The sequence below is a fragment of the Sorex fumeus genome, unplaced genomic scaffold (assembly GCF_029834395.1).
Source record: "Sorex fumeus unplaced genomic scaffold, SorFum_2.1 ptg000098l, whole genome shotgun sequence".
NCBI lineage: Eukaryota > Metazoa > Chordata > Mammalia > Eulipotyphla > Soricidae > Sorex > Sorex fumeus.
This window is the reverse complement of record NW_026606155.1, coordinates 50,161,382-50,188,734: the sequence shown is the minus strand read 5'-3', so window position 1 is coordinate 50,188,734 and position 27,353 is coordinate 50,161,382. Positions and strand designations below refer to the sequence as shown.

General features: G+C 37.4%; 2 protein-coding genes and 1 non-coding gene across 3 annotated transcripts in view; 2 read left to right on the top strand and 1 right to left on the bottom strand.

The window, feature by feature from the left end:
- Positions 1-10,512, top strand: part of FANCM (FA complementation group M) — a 50,168-nt gene extending 39,656 nt beyond the window's left edge. The window contains exons 18-23 of the mRNA XM_056133866.1: positions 1,227-1,383; positions 1,800-1,906; positions 2,545-3,105; positions 3,745-4,102; positions 8,951-9,239; positions 10,279-10,512. Of these exons, the coding sequence (XP_055989841.1) occupies positions 1,227-1,383; positions 1,800-1,906; positions 2,545-3,105; positions 3,745-4,102; positions 8,951-9,239; positions 10,279-10,402 (1,596 nt within the window). The 3' untranslated portion in view covers positions 10,403-10,512. The remainder of the gene's footprint in view (positions 1-1,226; positions 1,384-1,799; positions 1,907-2,544; positions 3,106-3,744; positions 4,103-8,950; positions 9,240-10,278) is intronic.
- On the top strand, positions 838-972 carry LOC130042230 (small nucleolar RNA SNORA29). The gene has a single exon (XR_008795178.1). It is a non-coding gene; the product is annotated as a small nucleolar RNA SNORA29 (small nucleolar RNA).
- Positions 10,513-12,553: 2,041 nt separating the features above from the next.
- The window catches only part of MIS18BP1 (MIS18 binding protein 1), a 28,011-nt gene continuing 13,211 nt past the window's right edge, over positions 12,554-27,353 (bottom strand). The window contains exons 9-16 of the mRNA XM_056134263.1: positions 27,063-27,162; positions 21,419-22,226; positions 19,404-19,576; positions 18,365-18,525; positions 17,303-17,451; positions 14,921-15,008; positions 13,002-13,050; positions 12,554-12,859 (exon numbers count right to left, since the gene is read on the bottom strand). Of these exons, the coding sequence (XP_055990238.1) occupies positions 12,753-12,859; positions 13,002-13,050; positions 14,921-15,008; positions 17,303-17,451; positions 18,365-18,525; positions 19,404-19,576; positions 21,419-22,226; positions 27,063-27,162 (1,635 nt within the window). The 3' untranslated portion in view covers positions 12,554-12,752. The remainder of the gene's footprint in view (positions 12,860-13,001; positions 13,051-14,920; positions 15,009-17,302; positions 17,452-18,364; positions 18,526-19,403; positions 19,577-21,418; positions 22,227-27,062; positions 27,163-27,353) is intronic.

Here is a 27,353-nt window from a genome sequence, read left to right as displayed (position 1 = left end):
CCAGTTAGCACTCATTTCGAGTTTTTGCTTTGTTTTGTGGCCACCCTCTACAATGCTGGGAGTTATTCCCAGCTCTGTGCTTGGGGGTGGTTTCTGGGAGATTTTGGGGAATCAGGTACTAGGGGTTGAATTTGGTCCCCTCACAAATGAAGCATACTTTTTTTTTTTTTTGCATTTTGGGTCAAACCCGGTGATGCACAGGGGTTACTCATGGCTCTGCACTCAGGAATCACCCCGGATGTTCTCAGGGGATCATACGGTGTGCTGAAAATCAAACCCAGGTTAGCCGTGTGCAAGGCAAACACCCTACCTGCTGTACTATTGCTCCAACCCCATATGAAGCATACTTTGCATGCACTTGGCTGGTTCACCTTTCTTTCCAGCTCATAATACTTTTTGATATAGGTCATTCTCATCATTGTGAAATGATACTAACGTTTTGATTTGCAGTTTCCTGATCATAAGTTTATCAGTTATTATGAACACTTTTTCATATACCAGTTGGTCTATCTGTATGTCTTCTCTGAGCAAACATTTGTTCATTTTTTCTCCGTTATTTGATGCTTTCTTTCTTTTGTGACTGTTTTGTGACTGAATATCAGCACTTTGTCAGATATATGATGTGTGAATATTTTTGCTTATTCAATAGGGTTTTGATTTTAGCTCCTATTTCTTTCACCATGTTAAAAACTTTCAGTTTGATATGCTATACTCCCTGTACTGTTTTTCTTATCTCTATCCAATATTCAGGGTTTTAGGAAAGAATTTATTGTACTTTTTCCTTTCTTATTACGCCTTTTTTGTTGCAGCATATTACCTTGCAGATTTAATTAGCCACTTCCCATTTGACTACCATAATTTCTCCTAAGAATAGATTTTAGTGGCTATGCTGATGGGATAAAGCAAATCGCCATGATGTAAAGAGGGAGGATTTGTGTCCTCCTTCTATATGAAATGGCTGAACAGAAAAAAAAAATTAATAAGCTATAGAACTCAAGACTTTATGCTTATTAAGGTATTTTCAGCAAACTTACATACTGACCTGTACTTTATTTTACTTATATTCTAAGTATCATAATTGAAAGAAATTTTAAGTATGCTATTCTAACAGTTCTTTTGATATTTTAAAATTTCCATTATTTCATTTTCTCTTCATTATCTTTTATTATAATGGCGTTTCTTAAAGGTCTTCTTTTGTGGTTTTTAAATTTTTTTTTTATTGTTAGCTTCTAGCCAGGAAGTTTTTAGATGATGAAGCAGAACTTTCCCAAGAAGATGCAGAAAATATTTCATCTGATGAAAATGATGAGTCAGAAAATGAAGCAGATTCCTCCTTACTTGACTTCGTAAATGATCAGACTCAACTTTCACAGACTATAAATGGTAAATTACAGGATTCTGCTTTTAACTTTCAGTGATTTTAATGTTCTTATTTTAGTGTTTCAGTCAGTTTTCAAAGAACTCTGACTAGACTTGCTTGGGCCAGAGAGTTAGTATGTAGGATTTACATGCAGGTGACCCTGGTTCAATCCTTGGCACTCCATATAGTAACCGAGGAGTAATCTCTAAGCACAGAGCCAGAAGTAAGTTTTCTTGAATACAACTGAGTATGACCAAAAAAAAAATAAAAATGCTCAATTTCATATGCATTCAAAGAAATACCACGAGAGGTGTAAAATATCTTTTGTGTAACAATTTCACGTAGTTTGAATCATTTGAATTTGGCTTTGATCAAAGACATCTTGCTTGTTTTCATTTAAGTAATTTTGCTTCTTGAAACTTTTACTATTTTTATACAGATTCTGAAATGAGAGCTATTTACTTGAAATCTTTGCACAGTCCACTTATGAACAATCAATACAAAATGGTCCATAAAAAACGTGACAGCATAAACATTTTCTCACAGGTATGAACTATAGAAGTATAGTGAATTTCAAAATGATAATGTTAAAATGTTTCTATTAATGAAAATTTCATATTGTTTTTAAAGCTGTAGATTTTTAAAACTATTTGGGATAATTTCTGCTAAAATGAATGGATAAAGAAATTCTCAAAATTCCTTTCATTTTAAATATGATATTGTATGTTGTCCTATATTTCTTAAAAATTTTTTTCATAATTACACTCTAGAAATTATACCTTATTTTTACATTAGTCATTGTTTATAAGTGGCCATATTCAGCTTTATATTTTTCCATTGTTTTCATTATTTAGCACCATTTGTTTATTAATTTCTCTTTATTTCTCCAGCATATTTCTAGAGGATATATCAATCATTCCCTCCAGACCCAGCTTATTTCTAGAGGACATGTCAATCATTTCCTCCAGACCACCAAGTCCCAATTTTCTTCTGTAGAATATTGTACTAAATATATATTAGTTGATCAATATGACCAGATTAATAAGATAAATATTGGTTAAGGATCTCCTCTTTAAAAGAATGTTAACTACATGATGATTTAATGGGAAAATGTACTTTTATTTATATTTTTATAATTGTATTTTTATTTACATCTGATTTTATTTTTTGTAATTATCTTGTAGATTCCTGAGCAAGATGAAACTTATTTAGAAGATAGTTTTTGTGTTGATGATGAAGAGTCTTGCGAAAGCCAATCAAGTGAAGAAGTGTGTGTTGATTTTAACATAACTGAAGATTGGCTTACAGATGGGAATAAAACATATAAAACCCGGGGTGCAATGAAGCTAAAACAAATGAAGATGAGACAGAATTATACAAGTACTAAAAAGAAATTATCTAGAGTTATTTTACCAGATGATTCAAGTGAGGAGGAAAACAATGTAAATGATGAGAGAAAATCTGACAGTGTGATTAGTCGAAGCACTGTTAACAAAAGTACACAGCAGAACCTTGGTTTAAATTTAGCACCTTCTGGGTCTTCTCAGCAGTTCACGAACCATTCTGATCCAATTACTGATCAAGCACCAAAGCAGAGAGAACAGACAACATTTAATATAAAGGAGACATTTTCTGATGTCTTTGATTTCAAACTGCAGGACAATAATAAAATAGAATTTCCCTCACCATCATTCACTACTGCTGCTTCAGAGAAAAACACAAGAAAATTTCCAGTTCACTTCAAGGTATGGCTCCAAAACCTTCAGAAGATAATGTGGTTTTAAATGAGTAGATAATAGAAAAGAATGATGAAATTTTAAAAGAAGGAAAAGAGCATACTTAATTATTAGAATATTTCTAGGATGCTAGGTTTTATTTGGGGGGTGGGATGGGTGAGGATTGGGTCACATCTGGTGTTGCTCAGATACTCCTCGCTCTATGCTTAGGAGTGGATGGAGGATGTATGTGGTGCTGGGGATTCAAACTGAGGTCAGCTCTAACCACCTTTTCCACCTGTACTATCTCCTCGGCCCACGCATTTAGACTTTTTAATGTGTTAGTAGTCTTTTTTACTAACACTGTAAAGAAACTTGCTAATTTCAATATAAATTGAAGGAAAATAGGCTGTAGTATAGAGATAGTGAGTGCAAGGCAAGCACCCTGTTCACTATGCTATTGCTCCATCCAATTCCATTTTTAAAAATACATTCATCCTAGAAGGTGTGAAGTAGTAAGTAGCTTCGTGCCTCACCTATAATCACTGTGGTCATGCTTAAGGAAGAGTTGAAAAAGTTTCAGTAGAGAAAATTAAGATGTTAGAAGCTTATGCACTTCCTACCTATCTATTTCAATATGATAGTGATACATGTTTTGCACTTTTTCAGGATCCTGGCCCCTCAATGGTAGTTTGTTCCAACTCAGAACCAAAAGCACGTTTGACTGAAATGCATGCCCCTCTTCCACTGGAAGAACGAAAACCATGTATTTTTGTAGACAGCCGTGAAATCTCTTCTGGTTCAGCAATAATTTCTTCCTTAAGAGCAATCCATGGCTTACATGTAGAGGTTTGTCCTCTTAATGGTTGTGATTACATTGTGAGTAACCGCATGGTGGTGGAAAGGAAGTCTTATTCTGAAATATTTAATGGTATCAATAAGAACAAATTCATCGAACAGATCCAGCATCTTCAGAGCATGTTTGAAAGAATATGTGTGGTGGTGGAAAGAGACAGAGAAAAAACAGGTTGGTATGTATTAAAATGATTTTAATGGAGCCAGAGAGATAGTACAGTAAGCAAGATGCTTACTTTATATGCATCAGACCCGTGTTTGATTTCCGGCATCCCATATCATCCCTCTAGCCTGTTAGGAATGATTCCTAAGCACAGACCAGGAGTAAGTCCTGAGCACAGCCAGTGTGGCCCCCAAACCTGTCTACCTATCTATCTATTCCATCTATAATTACATATATGTATGTAATTATATATATATATATATGTACATATGTATGTATGTATAGGGGCTGGAGTGATAGCACAGTGGGTAGGACATTTGCCTTGCACACAGCTGACTCGGGTTTGATTCCTCCACCCCTCTTGGAGAGCCCGGCAAGCTACCAAGAGTATCTCGCCCACATGGCAAAGCCTGGCAAGCTCCCCGTGACGTATTCGATATGCCAAAAACAGTAATAAGAAGTCTCACAATGGAGACGTTTGTGTAAACTTGAAAAAAGGACACTCTTACCTTTAGTTGCATACCAGTTGGAGGCTCGTGCCCACCCGGGGACGCCAGTTGTGTAAACTCAAAAATGGACACAGCTGCGGCAGCTCTATCTCTCCTGCCGCCAGCATTCGGTAGTCTCACCCTGCTTCCCCCACCCCAAGGAGGTCGATGGCGATGGGCAGGCAAGGGAAAGAATGAGGGCCAGGCTGATTGGTCTTAGTTGCAGTTTATTCCATTCTCATCTCCATTCTCCTCTGATTCTCCTCCTTTTTCTTCCTCCCCCATACTACTTCATTCTCCTTCTCCATCCCCCTTCATCCTCCTCCTCTGGAGTCTTGATTCTGATCCTCATCTTCCAGCTCACTCTTACATTCTAGTTAAATCCCAAAGCATGAGGGGTTGGGGTAACAATTACACATAGGTGCGATCACAATCAACAGGGGTAGAATTCTTTCCCTTGGGGACATCCACTCCTAGGACAGAGCCTCATTATCAGATCAGTCCACCCTAGAGCAGATTCCCCTGGGTGTGTTTCTCCTCTCCTTGTCTAATAAACATATAAGCATATATAATATAAACCATTTTGTATGGATACACTAAGAAATACCTTAAACTTATAGAATTGCTCTCCTAGGGCCATCTCAATCTCAGACTACAGTGCTCAGATAGTCTTTCCTACCCCTAGCAGGATCTTAGTCTCGTCGTTACTTTTGGATCATGGCAGCATTTGTCTATGATCAAGCTCTTAACTTATAGTTAAGAATCATGGCACTTTGGCCTGGCCCATTTCAATGCCAGGGTAGCTCACCGCTTGCCCTGGGTCCATTCAGTCCCTTGTCAGGACCCTGCTTTGGGGGTATTAGGAACTAAGGGCAACTGAGGCTTAAGTCGAGAAAGCGGATGCCTGGGAGTGAATAATATTTAAAGCCAATTAAATCCTGTTACAAAGCATAATGTTAATGGTCTTCCTGTATCTATACAAAAAGGGCATTGCTTTAAAGTAAACTGTTCATAAGGCATAAGGAGAGGGGAAAGGCAATATTTCACTCATACATATAAAATCATAGATTTCTGAGGAATCTAACCTTACAAGTTAACAGAGTCTGATTAGGGGGAAAGCTGACTCACTGGTTGGGGAGGAGAGCATAGGGAAGAATTTACAGATAAACACAATGGAATGGAAGTGCCACAGGAGCACTGTGATGGGTGTTACCAGATATACCTAAGCTCCTTGTGGAGAAAGGGAGAAAGGACAAAGCAGTGTCATCCTACAACGTTATGGTGCCCACGAGCAAATCGATGAACAACAGGAGGACAGTGCTACAGTGCTCTGTGTGTGTGTGTGTGTGTGTGTATAAACTGATATATATAATATATTTATAAAAGGTAAAGGCCCTCCCGTTGTTCATCGATTTGCTCGAGTGGGCCCAGTAACGCCTCCATTGGAGACTTTGTTGTTACTGTGTCTGGCATATCGAATACGTCACGGGGAGCTTGCCAGGCTCTGCCATGCGGGCAAGATACTCTCGGTAGCTTGCCGGGCTCTCCGAGAGGGGCGGAGGAATCGAACTTGGGTCGGCCATGTTGGCCGCTTGTAAGGCAAATGCCCTACCACTGTGCTATCGCTCCATTCCCAATATATATATAATATATATATAATATATATTATATATATTAACTGATATATTAACTGATTTTCAAAGTTACTGATAGTTGAGAGTTGAGTTTTAGGCATATGATGATATTTCAACACCAATTCCACCACCAGTGTCAGCTTCCCTTCACCAATGTTCCCATATTCTTTCACCCCATCACCACCTGTCAACTTGACAGATACATTACAAAGTACCAACACCAATCCCTTCATCAGTGTCCATTTTCCTCTCCAGTGTCCCCAGTTTCCTTCCCAGTACCTCAGCCTGCCTCTAGAGAAGGCACTTTCCCCCTCCCCATTGTCCTAGGGTTCTCTTCCCTATTTTATCCCCCTACTCCCATTCTAGTTTCAAGCTTTCTGCTAAGTAGTTTTCCTGCTGTTTTTTTTTTCTATTGTCTTTGGGGCTTTGTTATTCCCTTATGAAGTTTCCTTATATCCCATATATGAGTAAGATCATTACGTGTCTGTCCCTTTCCTTCTGACTAACTTCACTCAGCATGATACTCAACGTGATACAACATGGATCTGGAGATCCATCATGTAGCATCAAATTGCATGACTTTTATCTTTTTTTACTGCCAAGTAGTGTTCCATTTTATATATATATATATATATATGTATATATATATATGTATCATGCATATATATGCTATATATATGTATATATATAGCATATTTTATATGCTGTCCACACATTCGGACGAGCCTCATGCATGAAGGAACCGGCAGAGGAACCCAGGTGTGCGGAACCCGGGACGTAGATCTCCAAGCCTGCTTGGATTGGGACTGGGGCCTCCTCCACCCAGATGTCTCATCTTCCAGTATGTAGGCGTTACACTCACCAACTGCCCCATGTAATCCCATCAACAGCCAAGACCCAGACTCCCGGAAGCTGGGACATCTTATTATCTAGTTCTTACTCTGGAGGCTACCAAAAGTATCCTGCCCACATGGCAGAGTCTGGCAAACTCCTCGTGAAGTATTCAGTATGCCAAAAACCAGTAACAATGATGGGTCTCATTCTCCTAACCCTGAAAGAGCCTCAAATGTGGCACTTTTTAAAATTTCAGGGCTAGGATGAAGGAGACGTTACTGGGGCCTGCTCGAGTCTATCGATAAATAACAGGATGACAGTGATAGCATAGTTTATCCAGTCATCTGTTCTTGGGCACTTAGGTTGCTTCCAGATTTTGGCTATTGTAAGTAACATTGCAGTGATCATCGGGGTGTAGGTGTCTTTTATGTACATTGTACTTTTGAACTTTTGGAGTATATTCCAATGAATGGGATTGCTGGGTCATAAAGCTCAATTGCTAGTTTTTTGACAATTACTATATTGATTTTCTAAAAGGCTGGACCTACCAGCAGTGAATGACAGTCCTTTTCCCCACATACCCATGCCTAAACTGGTTATTCTGCTTGATGAGTGCCATTTTCTGGTGTGATACAGTATCTCATTGGTTTGATTTTCATTTTCCTGATAATTAGTGATGTAGACCCTTTTTCCATATGGCCACACCCAGTGGTGCTAAGGGCTTACTCCTAGCTCTACACTCTGGGATCACCCTTGGTGGGATTTGGGAAACTATCTGGGATGCCAGGATCAAAAGGAGCTTGGGAATGTGTAAGGCAGATATCCTACCTTCTGTACTGTTGCTCCCACCCCATTTCATGTTTTTTTTAAATTTTTTTTTTTAAAGAACAGAGGCCACCTGCAGTGCTGTCAGGCCTCAGGTGGAGTGGGGGGCAGAGGCACTCCCAGTGATGCTTGACCTGGCATTATGGGTCTGGCAGCTCAATGCTTGGCCAAACCAATGCTGAACTTAGAGGCCATCAGGAGCATCCTGTGGGTGCTGGAAATTGAATTCAGGACACTTGAACTTTCTTCCCAATCCTATAATTTCTTCTTTACCAGAAAATCTTTATAAACCAAATAAATTTGGAACAAAGGTTGCACTGGTATGGGATTGGGGCTGGAACATTGTAGACCTGAAACTATTATAAACAACTTTGGAAATCATGATGTCTAAAAATGGATGAAAGCGAAATAATGAGAAAAGGTTGGGGAGTAAATTAATAGGCAAGAATTGAGTTGATATGAAAATGAGCATATAGATATTTACTCTTGGAATAAATACATAAGTTTGTATCAGTTAAGTCATTACTTAAAATTTGCATTTTGGAAGTAAGTAAGTAAAAAGTAAAGGCCCTCCTGTTGTTCATCGATTTGCTCGAGCGGGCCCAGTAACGTCACCATTGGAGACTTTGTTGTTACTGTGTCTGGCATATCGAATACGTCACGGGGAGCTTGCCAGGCTCTGCCATGCGGGCGAGATACTCTCGGTAGCTTGCCGGGCTCTCCGAGAGTGGCGGAGGAATCGAACTCGGGTCGGCCATGTTGACTGCGTGCAAGGCAAACGCCCTACCGCTGTGCTATTGCTCCGGCCCCTAGCATTTTGGGAATGAATAGTAATTTCTTGGCCTTAATGAGTGAACTTTTTAGTGATAGAACCTCTCTCCAGCCAATTACCTTGTGTTAATTACAGCTCAGATACTATACTCAGAGTTCCTCTGGTTTTTCTCAGGTATCGTAGGATTTCTCTTTAATAGGTGGCAGTTTGCTCAATGCGATATAGATGTTGAAATTTCAACATACGTGGTACTATTGATTACACGTAAATTGTTACTAAGATTTGTGTTCTAATAAACTTTTAGGAGACTCATCCAAGATGTTTAGGAGAACAAAGAGCTATGACAGTCTGCTCACTAACTTAATTGGTGCAGGAGTCCGAATTCTTTTCAGTTCCTCACAAGAAGAAACAGCAGATTTATTAAAGGAACTATCTTTATTGGAACAAAGGAAGAATGTTGGTATTTATATTTCAACAGTGAACAGTATTAAATCTGATGCACTTCAATTTTATTTAAGTATTCCCAATGTAAGCTATGTAACTGCACTAAATATGTGTCACCAGTTTTCATCGGTGAAAAAGATGATTAACAGGTATGTCTAACATTTTGGATGGTTAAATTTAAATCTTAGAAACGTTTTATTATAATTTTTAAAGACGTATAGTCACTGGGTGATAGATAGTACCGTACGTCATAGGGCATGTCCCCAAACAATGGCTATTCCTGCCACCACATAGTCCCTGAGCATCTTCAGGTGCAGCCCGAGAGGCCACTGAGCACTGTGGGGTGGCCAGTCATCCCCCTCACTGCAGGGTCCGAGAACACCACACCCTCAGGCCTTTCAACTGAACCACTATACATTTCCTCCCAACTCCTCCTTCCACCCCCCACCGCAATAACAAAGCCTAGTGTCTGTTTTATTATTTCATGAAGACTGCTTGCCAACATCTAATAGTGCAAGAAACTAAGGACATTAAAGAAAAAAAATAGGCATTGCTTTTCAGGAACTTTTCAGGAACACCCTATGAGAAACATACTAATTTAATCTTGAATTCTGACATTTCAGGGCCACTTACTTCTGTAACCTGAAAATTTTCAAGCTGAAATTTTACTCATGTGCAATTCTTTTATTGCTTGAAAGCAATATTTTAGAAAATAGGTTAATTTTAAACTTAAAGCCCATTTAAGATATTGAAATTGGAGCCCAAATAGTATGGGAATTAAGGCACTTTCCTTGCAAGCAAGCATGATAGTCCCCTGGTCCTATACCCAGCACCACATATGGTCCCTTGAACAGTGAGCCAGGATTATGTTCTTAACACTGCTGGGTGTGACCAACACCTTCCCCATTCCCCCAATGCACACCCAAATATGGTGAAATTATTATGCTTTAAAATATAAGAAATGTACTTTTATTTATTTAAACTGTTAGTAGGACGTGAAATGCTTACAGACAAGTTAAATGTTTTGTTTTCTAATGGGTAGAGAAATTGGGAGGACCAAACATCTGATCTTAAACATGAATGAACGCTATAGTACTGACTTACATCCTTGTCTCTAGTGTTTCAGTAAGATAATACTGAATTTTCTAAGTTAAAAAGCTCAAGAGTAATGATTTCCTTGTTTTTCAGCTCACCTCAAGAAATCTCCAAGTATGCACAAGTAACTCATCAAAAGGCTGAGGAGATCTATAGATATATTAACTCTGTTTTTGACATACAGCTTAACCAAAGCCCAGGTTTGCCTGACGTCTGAAGCACAAGCAGACTGGTCCAATCACAGCTCTCAACAGCTTTCACAGTGCACTTTTGCATTTACCGTAGTGGTTTCTGTTTATTTGTTTAAAGTATGTAAATATCTCTTTTGTATAGTGTACATTTTTATTTATATGAATTATGTGTTTTTAAAACTAAAAGTTCCATAATTATTTTGATTGACTAGATTATGAAAACAATGCAATAAAAAATCAAAGTTAGAAATAATATTTGAAATTTTTCCAGAGATTGTTACTGTTGTCAGTTGTCAAAATAATAGGCGTATCTGACTACTATAAATGCTTTTTTCTGCATACAAATTGGATTTCCTAGAACATTTTAAACGTTCGAAGATTATAAACATGTTGGATAAGGTGTAGGTGGTAGGTGTGTTATGAGAGAACTCCAGGAAGTACTGAAGTAGAAAAAAATGTTTCCCCAGTTGTTATGGGGGTGGGGTATTACCAGGAATTGAACCCAGGAGCTTGAACAGCAAGGTACGTGCATGCTCTATCACTTGAGCCCTCCCTTTCAGTTAAATAGATTTAAATGAACATGCTTATCTAAAATACAGGTATCCCCATCAAGTCCAGTTATAATCTGTTAGTGTGAACTCATGCCTAAATGATTTTATTGTTTTTAAAACATCACATACAAAATATCTGCTTTTTGTTTAGATGAGTTTTTAATGCAGATGAGGATTTTGTGATCCATTGTTACCATGTGACACTATTAATAGCTTAGGAATCTGATCTGGGCGACCTGGATTTGATGCCCTGTACAGAGCCAGGAATAAGCCCTGATCACTACTGACGGATCGCCCCAAAACCAAAAAAAATAATAATAACAACACCTTGTATTTTTATCAGTGCTGTATAAATATAAAATCATTGATAGGTACTAAATTGTTAAACAAAATGTAAATATTTCTTCTGTTTTCATTTACTTTAAGAAAAAACCTAAAATTATAAGAGCAAACTATACTTAGATAACCTAAGTGGAGTGGTAAATTAACTCTAAGAACAAATCCAATGTCAAAATTTAAAACTGAATGGTAGGGGGCTGGAGCAATAGCATAGCGGGATAGGGCATTTTGCCTTGCATGCAGCTGACCTGGGTTCGATTCCCAGCATCCTGTATGGTCCCCCAAGCACCTGCTAGGAGTGATCCTGAGTGCAAAGCCAGGAGTAACTCCTAAGCATTGCCGGGTGTGACCCAAAAAGCAAAAAAAAAAAAAAAGGTAGAATAAGCTAAAACTTTATTTCTAAAAATACTATATGAAGTAAAGCGGTGTTTATTATGGCATGCTATATATATTCACCAGGCTTCTTATAATGAGAATATGTGAAAGTTTGTCTAGACTTCCAAATTATTTTTATAAATGTAAATATAGTTTTAAAGAGCAATTGAATCTATTCTCTGACTTTACCCAATATTAAAGTAAAAAACCAAAATACAATATATTTGTTTCATACAGATGTCACAAGTTTTAAGAAAGGCTACCAAGAAAAGACACATCAAACATGAGGGCATTGAGCACAGCCTATGTGGCCCCAAAATCAAATAAAAAAAAAAGTTTAAGAAACATGAAAACATGCCATTTAAACATTAGGTCAACTCTGACATTATATACCAAGTGGTATTGAATAAGTAGTAATACATGTAAAGTTTCATAAATTCAGCAGCCACAAGTACAGTTTATTATTCTTTCCCAAATGAAATGTAACACTTCCTTGAAAATAACACTTCTTCTATATGCTGGATATCAAACCCAAGGTTTCATACATACAAGGCAAGTGATCTATTGCTGAGCAATAATCTTGCTTTAAAAACTTAATTTGTTTGGGACATGATTTTAAAGTAAACTGATAAGGGGCCAAAAAGATTGTATAGAAAGTAGGTGCTTGCCTAGCATGTATGAAGCCTTGGGTTTGATACCCAATATAAACCACTGTTTGAATGAGGTACCACATATGATCTCTTAGGTGCTACCAGGGAGCAATCTGGTACAGAGCCAGGAGTATTGTTGGAGCACAAAAACAAAAATGCAGACATGAGATGATCATACAGAAGCATCTAAGTTTTATTACTATAAAAACAAATGTACAATTATCTAACAAATTTTCTTATATTTTAAGTAAATCACCGCAATGGAAGTTATCTTACAATAATACAAAGACTATGAGAGGAAATCAGTTTCAATTGAAACTACATCATGGGAATATGAACTTTTGCAAATCATACAGCAGTAATCTGATATAAAAGCAAAATTTCAAAACACGTGTATTTACTTCAAGTAAAGAGACAGTTACATTGCTTCTTGAGTGAAAACTGTAGCTATATATCCATTTTTACTGTGTAGAATCAGAGTCTGAAAAATAATAATCTTTCTCCTCTTCATCTAAAGATTCCATAGCATCCGTGAAAAGTTTTCCAATGCCAGAGTTTTCTCCCAATTCTGTAGAAATATTTAATTTAAAAAATTATTACTAAAATCTATGAAATTGAAAATGACCGTATAAAACCAACTGGTAGGTCTTTCTACTTGAGAACAATTAATCATGTAAATAAAGACATTATAAAGGAATGATATGTATTACCTTTATTAAATATGGTTTTTCTTCTGGGTGCTGAAAAACCGGTTTCAACCTGCAAGAGTTTATTTTAATAATTAGATATTTACTCCAACAGTTAAAATGACATCCCTTGTATACAGAGTACTTTGAATCATACTACTGTAACAATATTTAGTTACTCAGAGCTCTCCTGGAAATTTGCTTTTTTGAAGACAAAAGATCCAATGACAAGTTTATGTTCTTTTATGAATCTACATTACTCCTGAGCAGAGTGAGCAGCAACCCTTGAGCACTTCAGGATGTGGCTCTCCTGCCCCTGAAAACCAAAACTCCACACCCTGGTGCTTGAAACTATAAAATGATTAAAGTCAACCATAATGATAATTGCATTGCACAATGAAAATTAAGATAAAGAATATTAAAGTAAAAATGATTAATAATTGTACTGAGAGGGATGAACCTGGCATGATGCTATTTTTGCAACAAACCAAAATTTACACTCGTAAAAATGTGAAACTAGAGGGAAAAAAGAGTCAAAGAAATAGTACATAGGAATCTGCTTAGATGGTCAATTATGGAATAGAGAATGTTTTTTGAAGAATTTAATCCAGGCAGATTTTCAACAAAAATCTCTATGCTATTTCATAAGGACAAATGAAGTCAGTAAAGATTGGATGTGATTTTATATTCACAAGATTCATTTTACAGACTTTGAGAAGAATTATACTTTAATGGGTTGCACTCTAGCACTGTCTTCCCATTGTTCATTCATTTGTTCGAGCAGGCACCGGTAACATCTCCATGTGAGACTTGTTGTTACTGTTTTTGGCATATCAAATCCGCCACGGGGAGCTTGCCAGGCTCTGCCATGCGGGTGGGATACTCTCGGTAGTTTGCCGGGCTCTCTGAGAGGGATAGAGGAATCAAACCCAGATAGGGCAAATGCCCTTCTCGCTGTGCTATGCAATATAAATATTTCAGCCTGGATAAAGGAAGAAATAACCATAATCTAATGGTAAGCTCTGTCATCCAACAGCTAAGGTACTTTTATTTTGCCCCATATAAGTGGTTATTTATTTAAATTTTTATTAGTGAGACATCATGAGGTACAGTTGTAGACTTACAAATTTTGTGCTTGGGTCTCAATTATACAATGATCTAATACCCATCCCTGCACCAGTGCCCATTTCCCACCATCATGGATCCTAGTATCCCTCCCACACCCCATCCCCCCATCTCCCCCTGGCTCTGTGGCAGGACATTCCCCTCTGTTCTCTCTCTCCTTTTGGGTTTTGTGGTTTGCAAAAGAGGCATTGAGTGGCAATCATGTTCGGTCTATAGTCTACTTTCAGCATGCTTCTCCCATCTTGGAAGGATCCTCCCAATACCCTTTATTTGGTGCTCCCTTCTCTATCGGAGCTGCCTTTTCCCCTAGCATGTGTGGCTGGCCTCCAAGCCATGGAGCAAAATTCCTGGTACTAATCTCGGCCATTCTTGGGTGTCAGTCTCCTATTTTGTTACTTTATGTTCCCCAGATGAATGCAATCTTTCTATGTCTATCCCGCTCTTTCTGACTCATTTCACTTAACATGATTCTAAGTGGTTATTCTTTTAAAACTATTTAATTTTAGGACATCTGAGGTAAAAATTGTCTAGAACACTGCTATTTGGATTTAAGTTATTCAAATTACAATGTGCAGTGGATGGCAAGTCTAAGATAGCTCAACCCTGTTAGAGCCTAAATGTGTGAGGTAGTCCTGATACATCAGCTGTGAGGAATCTGGAAGGTGGTGCATTGGTATAGGAAAAGCCCAGGGCAAGCTTGAGACCATGAGCTTATTAATTTAAGATGACACATGTGCTAAGGTGACCCTGACCCCCCACTCCATTTCAGTTTGAGGTCACTAGCAAAGGAAAAAAGAATAAAAGGTAAACATACTTACTGTTTTTTTCTTGACATTGCCCCAGACAATGCCACCTTTATTTTTATGAGTTTTTTGCATGTGAAAAACATATTTATCACAATCACCCCTGTTTCAATACAAAATAATTTAGAGTCAACATTAATGTATATACCTTTATCCACAGGTTGAACAACTGACAAAATTAAATGGTTTCAAAATTAAATGGTTTCAATACTCCAAAAATTCATTTCCCCCATTTAAATATTAAATATAAATATAAATATAAAAAAAATAAAAAATGTGTGCCTATGGAAATGTACATGATTTTTAATTGTAACATTTCATAGCTTATTAGTAGACATTTAGGATACCTCCAAATTTAAGGATTATGTAATAAACATAACTGTACAGACAAATGTATATATGGATAGACCCAAATCTCATATTTTCTTAAAAATTACCTTAACAAAAATTTGTGAACAAATTAGGTAAGTGTTTTGGGGTTGGAGAAGAGGCACAGGAGAAGTGCTCAGGGGAACATATCATTCTGGAATTCAAACCAGGGTCCTTAACTGCAAATGCATGCGAAACAAGCACTTTACCCTTGACCTTGACAGATATTGCTAAATTGTTTTCTGCATAGGTTGCACTAATTTACTTTTGCACTAGTGTTATATGGAATGGCTTTTGTTAGTTTGTAGGATGTGCATTTAAAAAAATTAATTTTACTTTTATAAAGTTCTTCACAGTTACATTTAGTATTCCAACACCAATCCCACCATCATATTTTGAATGGTTCCACCCCGACTCCCAAACCCTGCCCCCAAAGCAGGACATAACTTATTTGTATTGCTTTTTATAAATAATTCACCAAAAATGATCTGAGGGGCCGGAGCAATAGCACAGCGGGTAGGCCATTTGCCTTGCACGCGGCTGACCCGAGTTCGATCCCCACCGTCTCATATGTCCTCCCGACTATTGCTGGGTGTGACCCAAAAGGCCAAAAAAAAAAATATCTGAACAAAGTCTCCTTAAAGTATGTGAAGATTGTTATATTTCACCCTGGATCCATTAACCCCTTGTGAAAGAGATTACTACCATGTTGTTAAAGGTTGAGCCTTGTGTGCTTGGAACATGAGATGTCATGTGGCCACATTTTCCAGGAATTCTAATATTTTAAATACAGTTATACAGCTGAGGTTAATTTAATTGAAAGCTAAGTATGGGATCTGGAGGCATTTGGCAGTGTGTTGCCATGTTGCTCTCTTTCAAGAGATATTTGTCGATCTTTGGGTCATGGCTGGTAATGAGCTTATATGGTGCCAGAGCCAGTTTGTGGATGTGACTGCCAGGCTATTGGAAGCCCAGGGAGATGGGGAAGTGGTCGCCCACTCCTGACTGTGTAAGCCTCGAGATTTGTCACAATTCCTGTACACCTGGCTTTATCAGAAGATGCACTCATGAATGAGGCTTGTTGAGCCTGTGAAGTTTGGTTGTGAGCAGTGACTGAGTTCTGGAGGTTTTCAGCCGCCAAGACTGTTACAGTGGGCAGGGGAACTCTCCCCCTCCCCACCGGCTTGCCCTGGATGAAACATCATGGTGTGGGGTTCAGAGGCATTTCTGTAGTGTGTTATTCTGTGTCACTTCCTTCTGAGAGATTTAATTGGAATCTCTGGATCATGGCTGTTAATGAGCTCATATGGTACGGTTCGTGGGCATGACTGTCAGGCTAATGGAAGCACAGAGAGATGGGGGGGGGGGGTCCACCTACTCCAGACTCTGTATGAGCCTGGCGATTTCAGTCACAAGTCCTGAGTACCTGGGTTTTTCAGCGGATTCACTCATGGATGAGGTTCATCTGAGCCTGTGGAGATTGGCCATGAGTTGTGGTGACAATTGAGTTCTGGAGGTTTTCGGTTGCTGGGGCTTTGTTGGGGCAGGGAGGGGAATTCACCCACCCCCTTGCGGGTTGCCTCTGGATTTGACAGCCTGGTGCAGGGTCAAGAGGCATCTCTGCAGCATGTTGCTCTATGTTGCTCTCTTCCAGAGATTTATTTGTGAGTCTTGAGGTGCTTTTTCCTGTGATTAATCTCCTATATTTTTTATTCAATTATTGTTTTGTGCTTCAGTTATTAATGGTAATAGGTACTAGGCAAAATTTCCATTTTTAAAATACAGCTAACTTCATCATTCTTGACATTAAGAGGTCTTGTATCACAAAGACATTCACTAATAGAAAATAATTTTCCATAGTTTCTTTAGGTTTATAGTTTCATTTATAGTTTAATTTTTTATATGTAAAACTTTGATCCATTGGGGATTTTTATATAAAGTGTGAGCTGTGTCCCAGCATTACCAAGACGGCTTTTTACATTAAATGCCAGTGAAAAGAATAAAAGCATTATATGCATCAATATTTACCTCTTTACAGTGGCTAGCATACTAGGACTGACATGCTGACATGTAGGAGTTTTTGCCAATGGAAAGATAATTGATGATGGAGATGTTGAATTTCCGTCCATTTCTGGCAGAATATCATCCTCTTCTAGACTACCCTGCAAACTTGGTAACTATAAAAGAAAATACTTATTACAGGAAGGCACTCCTGAAAATGGTAATTCTCAATATCACAAAGTATTTCTAAATGGTTATTAAGTTCCTCATAAATTTTCAACTATAGATATATATTGGTAGATACAGAGAAGAGCCTTGGCTGTGAACAATATTTCTATAGCAAAATGAAGGCTATCATGCTGTTGTAACTCAAAAGTAATTATAGACATCTTGTAAACCAGGGAAATGTCTGTGTCCTAATAAAATTTTGTTTAGCAAAAAAAAAAAAAAAAAAGTATGCCAGAATTAACAAATAGGCCATAATTTGCTGACTCCCCCTAAATAAAAGCTTAATACATTTGCTATTTTTGCTTGGTATTTAAGAGTAATGTAACTAATACTAAACTTTTGTGTGCATGCAGTCCCAATAAATAGTTCAATCCTTAATTAAAATCTTATTAAAACTTTGGGTAGGGCGTTCGCCTTACAAGCGGCCAACATGGCCGACCCGAGTTCGATTCCTCCGCCCCTCTCGGAGAGCCCGGCAAGCTACCGAGAGTATTCGAGATGCCAGACACAGTAACAACAAAGTCTCCAATGGAGACGTTACTGGGCCCGCTCGAGCAAATCGACGATCAACGGGAGGGCCTTTACCTTTTACCTTTTACACAATAAAAATCTTACTTTACATATTAAAACCTTTGAGAAAATAGGCTTATGCCATAGAAAATGAATTACTCCTTTCTACTTCTATTTTATCTTTGATTTTAAAATGTTTCTACTGAAGCTAGAGATAGTACAGTGAGTAAGAAACTTGCCTAAGCCTCCAGAAGTAAGCCCAGATTGGGTTGGAGATGCCCAATCCTTACGCCTCCAAATGATAATAGCAAAAGTATTAAAAACAAGGGTTTAATTCAGTCAATCTCTTACCAGTACTCGTTTATTTTGTAAAGGAGTTGCATTGAAAAAATCATCACGGTCATCTTTTGGCATATGTTCCAGAAAATCCCTCATCTGCTGCTTCCTTTTAAGTGTTCCCACTTTAGCAGTTATCGCAATAGTTTGCTTCTTATCAGCATCAGCTTTCTTGCCTTTTGTGTTAGCAAAGGCAATAAGGATTTGGTTATTGATAATAGTTTGCCTATAAGGGTTCCTTTTTTATTTGCAAAATCTAAATTGTACAGTCATATTAAACTTAGCTTCTTTCTGTTGATAACATTTATGAGTTTCCTAAGTAACAAGTTAGAGTAAGATGAGCAAACAGGCTGTTCATAAGTTCACTTATTAATGAAGCTACGTAAGTATAGGCAGCATGAGGTGGGAAAGGTCTACCTCATAAGAAAGATTCCCTAACACTTTTACTAACACTGATTTTACTAACACAGATTTTACTTTCACTAATTTAGTAAAACTAAAACTTTCTTAAAGGAATATTGGAAACTCCTAAAGCTTAAAACAGTATTCTTCAGCATAAACTCTGGGCAGAAGTATATGTTCCTAGAGAATACAAAATCTAAATTTATTCTGAGTATTCTTACAAATTACAAGGGGATCCTGACCTCAGATTAAAACAGAACCAGAATAAATCCAACTATGTATTTCCTAGAGTATATTCAAAGCACAAGGTTGCTTCAGTTACTACTCAACGATGTGATGTTCATTCTAATTTAAATTTTTTTAAGTGGGGCTGGAGCGATAGTACAGCGGGTAGGGCGTTTGCCTTGCATGCGACCAACCCGGGTTCGATTCCTAGCATCCCATATGGTCCCACAAGCGCCGCCAGGAGTAATTCCTGAGTACACGAGCCAGGAGTAACTCCTGTGCATCGCTGTGTGTGAACCAAAAAGAAAAAAAAAAAGTTTTTAAGAAAATACATATAATTAAGACATGTGTAAATACAAAATATATCTAGCAAATGATTAGAAATTGATGCTGCAACTAGAAAACAAACATTGACTACAAAAGTTACCTTTTTGGCCCTTGAGGTTGACTGGCCTTTTCTCAGTGACTTGTTTCTTCGATCCTTTTCTTTGGGAATCTTCGGTGTATTTCCTCTGGCAATCTCCAGCAGATCGAGAGCCTACAGCCTTTGATACATCTGACCAGAAACCAGGTTTGTGCTTTGGAAGAGATGCAATAGCACTACAAAGGACAAAACCAGTTAAGGAACAAAAAAATTCTTGTGACTGGATAGCACAGGAGGTAAGGTGCTTGCCTTACATGTGGATGACTCAGGTCTGATCCTTGGCACCCCATAAGGTCCCCAGAGCCCGCCTGGGATAACTATGAGTAACCCAGGAATAAGACCTGAGCACTGCTGATTGTGGCCCCCAAACAAAACAAAACCAAAAAAGTAATATTCAAATCAATAAAAATAACCTGATTGGATAACATAAAACGAGAATTTACAGAGTTGATGGAATTAATAAAATTATCCTGCACTGTAGCACTGTGCTCCCATTGTTCATCGATTTGTTCGAGTGGGCACCAGTAACGTGAGACTAGTTGTTACTGTTTTTTGGCATATTGAATACGCCACGGGGAGCTTGCCAGGCTCTGCCGGCGGGCGGGATACTCTTGGTAGCTTGCAGGGATGAGAGGGACAGAGGAATCGAAACCGGGTTGGCCGCGTGCAAGGCAGAAGCCCTACCTGCTGTTATCGCTCCAGCCCTAGTAACTATCCTAGGTAACTTTTTTTAGTGAAGCAAGTTTTTTTTTTTGGGTCACACCCAGCAATGCACAGGGGTTACTCCTGGCTCTAAATCAGGAATTGTTCCTGGCGGTGCTTGGGAGACCATATGGGATGCTGGAAATTGAACCTGGGCCACCAGCGTGCAAGGCAAATGCCCTACCCACTGTGCTGTCGCCGTCGCCCCAGCCTGGTGAAGCAAGTTCTTAATGACTGAAACTTAAGTTGTGAGGGTTGGGGGAGGTGGGGGAAGGTGGGAGCAGGCTGGAATGGGGAAAAAGAAGGAAAGAAACACATATTCAAGAGACCATAGGAGCTTTAAAGAGCAAGTAAGCAGGCACGAAAAATAAGTGTCGAAAGGAGAACACCTGCTTGAAGAGCAGGCTCCTAGATAATTAGTTTAGAAAGATAACCCTCTCAAATATTAGCGCTTAAAATGTGAAGATGCAATTTTATATGTCTAGTATATACCATCAACATTATGGTATTCTAATAAACCTGGAAAATCGTTCTTAGTCGTCCAACATTTTTCCTTAAGTTTAATGATTTGATTTTGCATGAGTAACTTTTCTGCACCATTGCTCAAATTTTAACCAGTATCTATCTTACTTCCAAATGGAAGAGGAACTCTTCATTCCTGCATATTCCTGATCTTAAACTTTTATTAAAAATAAAAGTGTTATGTTTGGGGGTCATGTAGATCAATTATGTTACAATTTTTCTGGGGGGGGGATCTGAGCCACCCCCAGTGATGCTTAGATCACATGGATGCTGGGGATTGAACCTGGGTCTGCCACATGCAAGACAAGGGTCCTACCCACTGTACTATCTCTCCCACCCGTAGCATCAGAACTTTCTTATCTGCCCAATGGATGACTTAAGAGTGAAAATCCTCAGTGTTCAGTGAAATGAGAAAATCATTGGTAGTGAAATTCAATAAACTTAAAGAAAGATTAATGGGAGGGGGGCGGAGGGGGGACAGAATGAAGGAGCTAAGGAAGTGAGAAAACTCAGTTGAATGGAAGAAGCCAAAAATCCAATCAGTTACCTTAAAGAAATATGGGCTGTCTTGAAATATTAAACGAGAATGATTATTTCACTTCCCTCATATACAAGCCTTAAAGATGGCCACATAGGTATTTAGTTAAAAGTTAAGTGTAACCTTCCTACAGTATAAACTGTAACTTCCCTTCATGTATTTTTGAACATCTTTCATATCATTAGAAGTAACTGAATCAGCCACTTACTATAGTTTTTGTCTTCTAGATAATTCAGAGTTGCATGCAATTACTTACCAATGAAGTTTCTGTAATTCCTTTTCATTCCATTTCTCATTCTGATTTACACCAGATGAACATTCTAAGGAATGTCTATTAGTCTTATCACAGTTTGTGAGTTTACTGACTGGAAATGTATTTGTAATACAAGATTTCTGAAGAGTTTCTTTGGCAGAATATCTAGCTTTCTTTTGTTTAATATGTTCTTCATTTTCACATTCTTCAGTTTCAGATTCAGATAGCACCGAGATTTTCTTTGTAGCATGTGTTGTGTTTCTCAGGTGAACTTTATATGTATTTTTGCTACTCCTTTCTCTGGTTTTAATAACCCCAGTTCTCCTTGGAATTTCCTTTTCAGTTTCTCTCTCTTCAGTAGACTGATTTTCAGTTTTCTCTGATTTTGATAAGTACACTGTATTTTTTCGTTGATCAGAGGATATTGTTACATTCTGCTCAATAGTGAGAATATCACGTATGCCGCTCTCTTCCTTATCTTTATGTTTATGTCCCATGCTATACATAAATGTGTTTTGAGTCTTGGACTTACTGACCAAACTTGCAGTTTCTTTTAAGTCTGATTTGTTTTCATTTTGATGCTCCTTTTTGTTGTCTTTTTGTAGTACAAAATCTGTAAGTGCTTTCATGGTGTTAGAGGACAGATTATACTTTCTGCACTTTTGCTCTATCATCTTCTTAGATTTAAGTGGTGTTACTAAAAGATAAGCTTCCTTATGATTAACAGTCAAATCTTTCCTTCCTTTATCTGAGAAACACTGTACCCTTGAAGTTAGAATATCCATGGTCATATTTAAGTCGTCAGAGTACTCTTGAATTTCATAAAACAAAACCAAAGATCAAAATCTCAAATTAGCTACAAACAAAATAAATTAAGAGGAAAAAATTTTTTTCACAAATATATTGTTTATCCTCCAGAAGTGTCACTGTAAACATTAATGTCATATTAATCTAAGCATCTGTCTGTTCAAATCACTGCCCCTTCAACTGTGAACATACACTATTTTTTAATACACTCTGCCCATGACTTCCCACAGCATATTTTGAGTACACAAAAGTTCCACCATCTGGCCTTTTATGTTATTCTAATCTAAAACTGTACTCAAACCTGACCATATTTTCTATCCATTAACTCAACGCTACTCAATTTTTTTCTCAATACTCAAGTTTAATTAATACAATTCATTCTGGAAAATTCTCTTCAATCACTAACAGACTAAATCAACTGGAAGAACAATCCCTTAATTGTTGGGATCCCCATTACCACCACCACCAGGGAAGGGGCTGAAGTTAATGCAAAGTCACAATAGATTAAATTATACATAAATATTGGTTAAATCAATTGGTCATAGGTAAAATATTTAGAAATATAAGAACAACTGGGGCTGCGAAAGCCTTACCACACATTTAATACATAATATTTTTTAAATGTTCTTTAAAAGGGGTTAAGGAAAGAGTCAAAAAAAAGGAACTCCATCTGCACGACCTATACTCATTCATCTTGGCCAAAGGGACACACTTTTGCTAAATCCCCTAAAATTTCATTCAACAGCCTTTGACAACAACCCAAATGGAATATGGATATCTTTGTTATCAAGTGTTTAAAAAAAGCAAATTAGTATAAAATTTTCCAGTTTGACACTTAAGAAAACCAGTAGACAAACATTTCATCTCCAATTTTAAGATATTCTCTTATAATTATAAATATTTAAAATTATAAGGCATCACACAAACTTACTTGTAGCAGCATACGTGATATTCTCACTATTGAGCAGAATGTATTAATAAACTAATTACTACATATATTTTGTGCTATTTTGTAGGATAAACAACAAAAGACTGAGGGAGTAGTAATAAAACTCAAGGAAAAAGAATCCCTTAAACTATAATCTGGAGAAGCGATATTCAAAAGTATTTGAAAAGTTTCTAAAAGATTTCTCAATGAATCATATATTCATATTATAAAGGAAGTATATATTTTTAAATCCTCCAGTCCTTTAAGTCATCAAAGCTAAGTCAGTTTAGTAAAACACTGAAAACTATCGAATATTTTATTTAAAATATTTTATTATACATATTTTAGTTCATTTTATTAAATGATTGGAGCAAAGATTCGGTGTACTGTCAAGTCATATAAGGTGGTAGTCTCAGTCAGGGCTTCTTAAACTTTCCAGTAGCAACTCCCCCCTTTTTTTTTGCTTTTTTTGGGTCTCACCCAGCAATTCTCAGAAATTACTACTGGCTCTGCACTCAGGAATTACTCCTGGCGGTGCTTGGGGGACCATATGGGATGCTGGGGATCAAATCCAGGTCATCTGTATGCAAGGCAAATGCCCTACCCACTGTCCTACCGCTCCGGCCCCAGCAACCCTTTTTACCCAAGAAATTTATGACCCAGTATATAGAGGTATATAAACTAGGTATACAAATTAAATCTTTACTGACGAATAATAAATTTGTTTTAAAACAAAATTTTTAAAAGGATGGGAACACATGTGGCTGTGACCCACAGTTTTAAAAGCCGTGTTCTGAGTAATACTGCTCTCCCCTGTATTTTGTTTTGGGGCTGTGCTAAGGGCTTACTCCTGGCTTTGTTCAGGGATCACTCTGGCAGTCTCAGAAGATTATATAAAGTGCAGGAGATTGAACCGGGTCACATATGTGCAAGACATGTGTGTTACTTGCTGTACTATCTCCCTAGCCCCTCTATTACTTTCTTTTTAAATTCACTGAATCACCATGAGATACAGAGTTGTTTGTGACCGAGTTTCAGTCAGTGTTCTAGCATCCATCCACCCACCAGTGTCCACTTCTCTCCCTTCTCTCCACCAATGTCCCCAGTTCTTTCCTACCCCACAGCCTGCTCCTATGGCAGACATTTTTCTTCTTCTTTTTTTTTCTTTTACTTTCAGGTACTATGGTTTGTACTAATGTTATTGAAAGGATATCATGAATATCACTTCATCTTCTTTCAGTATTCAGTTCTTGTACAGAGTGATCACTTCCCTCTATCATTGTTATAGTGGTCCTTTTCTGACCTAACTACCCTCACCCCATTGTGGCAAGCTCCTAAGGACTAGTTCTTCTTGCCCTTCATTTCTATTGTCTTTGGGTATTATTTTCCCACTATGTTTCTTTTTATCACGAAAATGAGTGTGATCACTCAATGTGTGTTCCTCTCCCTCTGACTTATTTCATTCAGCATAATATTCTCCATATTCATCCATATATCAGCAAAAATTAATTTCATGACTTCATTTTTTTTTCCTAACAGCTGCATAGTATTCCATTGTGTAGATGTATCCTGGGTATGTATCCATTTGATCATTCTATGGCACTTGAGTTGTTTCCAGATTTGGGCTATTGTGAACAGTGCTGCAATGAACACACTACTGCAGATACTTTGGGGCCATATATCCCCATATTCCCAGGAGCAGAACTACTTGGTCATTTGGAATTTTAATTCCTAGTTTTCCTGAGAAATGCTCATATTGTTTACCCCACTGCATCTTTAAATGTTTATAAAAATGTTCATTTTAATTTCTTTTAAAAATTTGCTCTTGGACCATACCTAGTCATGCTCAGAGGACCATGAAGTGCCAAGCTTTGAATCCTGCACCCCAGAGGTAAAGCATGTAAAACATGAACTATGTCCATGCTCCATTTTCACTGGATTTTAACTTATATAAGACATTTTTTTTAATGCTTTTAAATTGATAGGTTTAGATCAAAATAAAACTTAAAACTTGCTAATGTGTAGAGACATTAAATTCTGGTAGATAGTATTTCAATGAGATCATTCTGAAAATTTACATTTTTAAAATTTGTTTTGGGATCACACACAGCAGTGTACAAAGGATCAATCTGAGACTCCTGAATATAGAGTTTTCACTCCAGCCCATTGAGCTGTCCCTGAAAAATCTAACACCAAACTAAACTATGTTATTTATTTCATGAAAAATTAATCTTTAAACATTTCTATAATAATGTAAAGTGAATGATTTCATGATTTAAAAATTATTTAGTACCTAAATGAGGCAAACTTCTAATTAAATCTGACATTTAAAGCAATAGACTATTTTCTTATGCAAGGCCTTCCCGTTGATCGTGGATTTGCTCGAGCGGGCCCAGTAACGTCTCCATTGGAGACTTTGTTGTTACTGTGTCTGGCATTATCGAATACTCTCGGTAGCTTGCCGGGCTCTCCGAGAGGGGCGGAGGAATCGAACTCGGGTCGGCCATGTTGGCCGCTTGTAAGGCGAACGCCCTACCCGCTGTGCTATCGCTCCAGCCCAAATAATCTTCTAAAAATGCAAAAATCATTATAATAATTAGCCATTTACATTTAGAAATTTCCAAGATTAACTTTATTAAAATAGGATAAGAAAATGCTAATTTGAACTGATAAATGTGCATCATTATTTTCCATAGTCAAAATTTGAAAACAACCCAGTGCTCATTAAAGGATGAATTGATTTTTTTTAAAAAAAAAGTGTGAAATACATACATTCTGCTATACTGCTGATCTATAAAAAAGATGAAATCTTGGAGTTTCCAACACATGAATGGTATACTAAGTGAATTAAGTCTGATAGAGAAAGAGAAATAACTTATGACTATACCTATATGTAGAAGATTAAGAAAACTAAACAAAAACAAACTTAAACTATGAGAACAATATGACAAGTAAAGGAAAAGGGAATAGGGAATAAAATGAGGTCAATTATGTGGTGGTTCATAGAAACAAACCTTTTGTTGACTTTCACAAGTTCAGATTTTTGATATATAATCTTGTATTTAATTTATAGACCTCTCTTCCTGGAAAATTTTTTAAGTAAAAAAATTTTTTAATGAAGATAGTTTTTTTGGTGGGGGTAGAATTGGGGGCTGGGTCACTTCCAGCAATGCTCAAGGCTTACTCACGGATTTACACTCAGGAATTACTCCTGGCAGTGCTCCAGAGACCATATAGGATGCCAGGGATCCAACCTAGGTCAGCTGTGTGTAAGTCAAATGCCCCACTTCCTATAATATCACTCGGGTCTCTAATGAAATAAGGTAGTCTTTATCAAATGAAACTTGCTTAGAGAGACATGAGATAAAAAGGAGAAACGTGTTCAAGAGAGAACACAGGCTTCTCCAGAGTGGAAAAAAGCAAGCAAAGAAATAGGTGAGATATACGTTCAAGAGAAAAAGAGCAAGAAGAAGAGAAAGCCCCTAAGGGCTTTTGGAGGTAAAGTAAAAAAAAAAATTAAAGAGTAAAAGATAAAAAAGAAAATTAAAATAAATCCAGCAATATTATCAGAAAAGTCAAAATAGACTCCTTTTTTGATGGCCGATATCAGAGTATCACACAATATGACTGGCATTGTTATATAAAATTTACATTTACAAATATTCACTAATATTTATATCTACTAGAAAGGAATATTACAATTCTAGTTAATAAACACAGAAGCAGTGTATATAAGAATGCTTCTGTTCCACTATTTGAACAAAGAACCAATACTCGTTAGGGTCCAGAGCTATATAGTTCATTGGCTGAGCACATGTCATACATCTGTGAGGTCCTGGCACGCCATCCCCATCCCCAAAGTATCATATAGTATCATTTAGCTTTTTTACAAAACCAGTTAAAATATATTACCTTGCCTCTGACTTTTAATTATCCTTTCATCTGTTTTTCTTTCATGATTTCTGAGTTTATTTGAAGACAAAGTTTGAGATTTCTTTTTCCTAAGTAATTCCTTCAAAAAAAAAAGGTAACTTAATTTTAACAACTATCTATAAACATGATCCAATGTGTCTTCATAGTATGCTTCAAGCAATGAAATTTCTAGGGACTTGTGGTTCTACAAATCTCTTTAGTGGAATCAATCAGAAAGGCATTTACCAAAGTATAAGCTTTAGAAGCATCAGATAGGTCACTATCCTATAC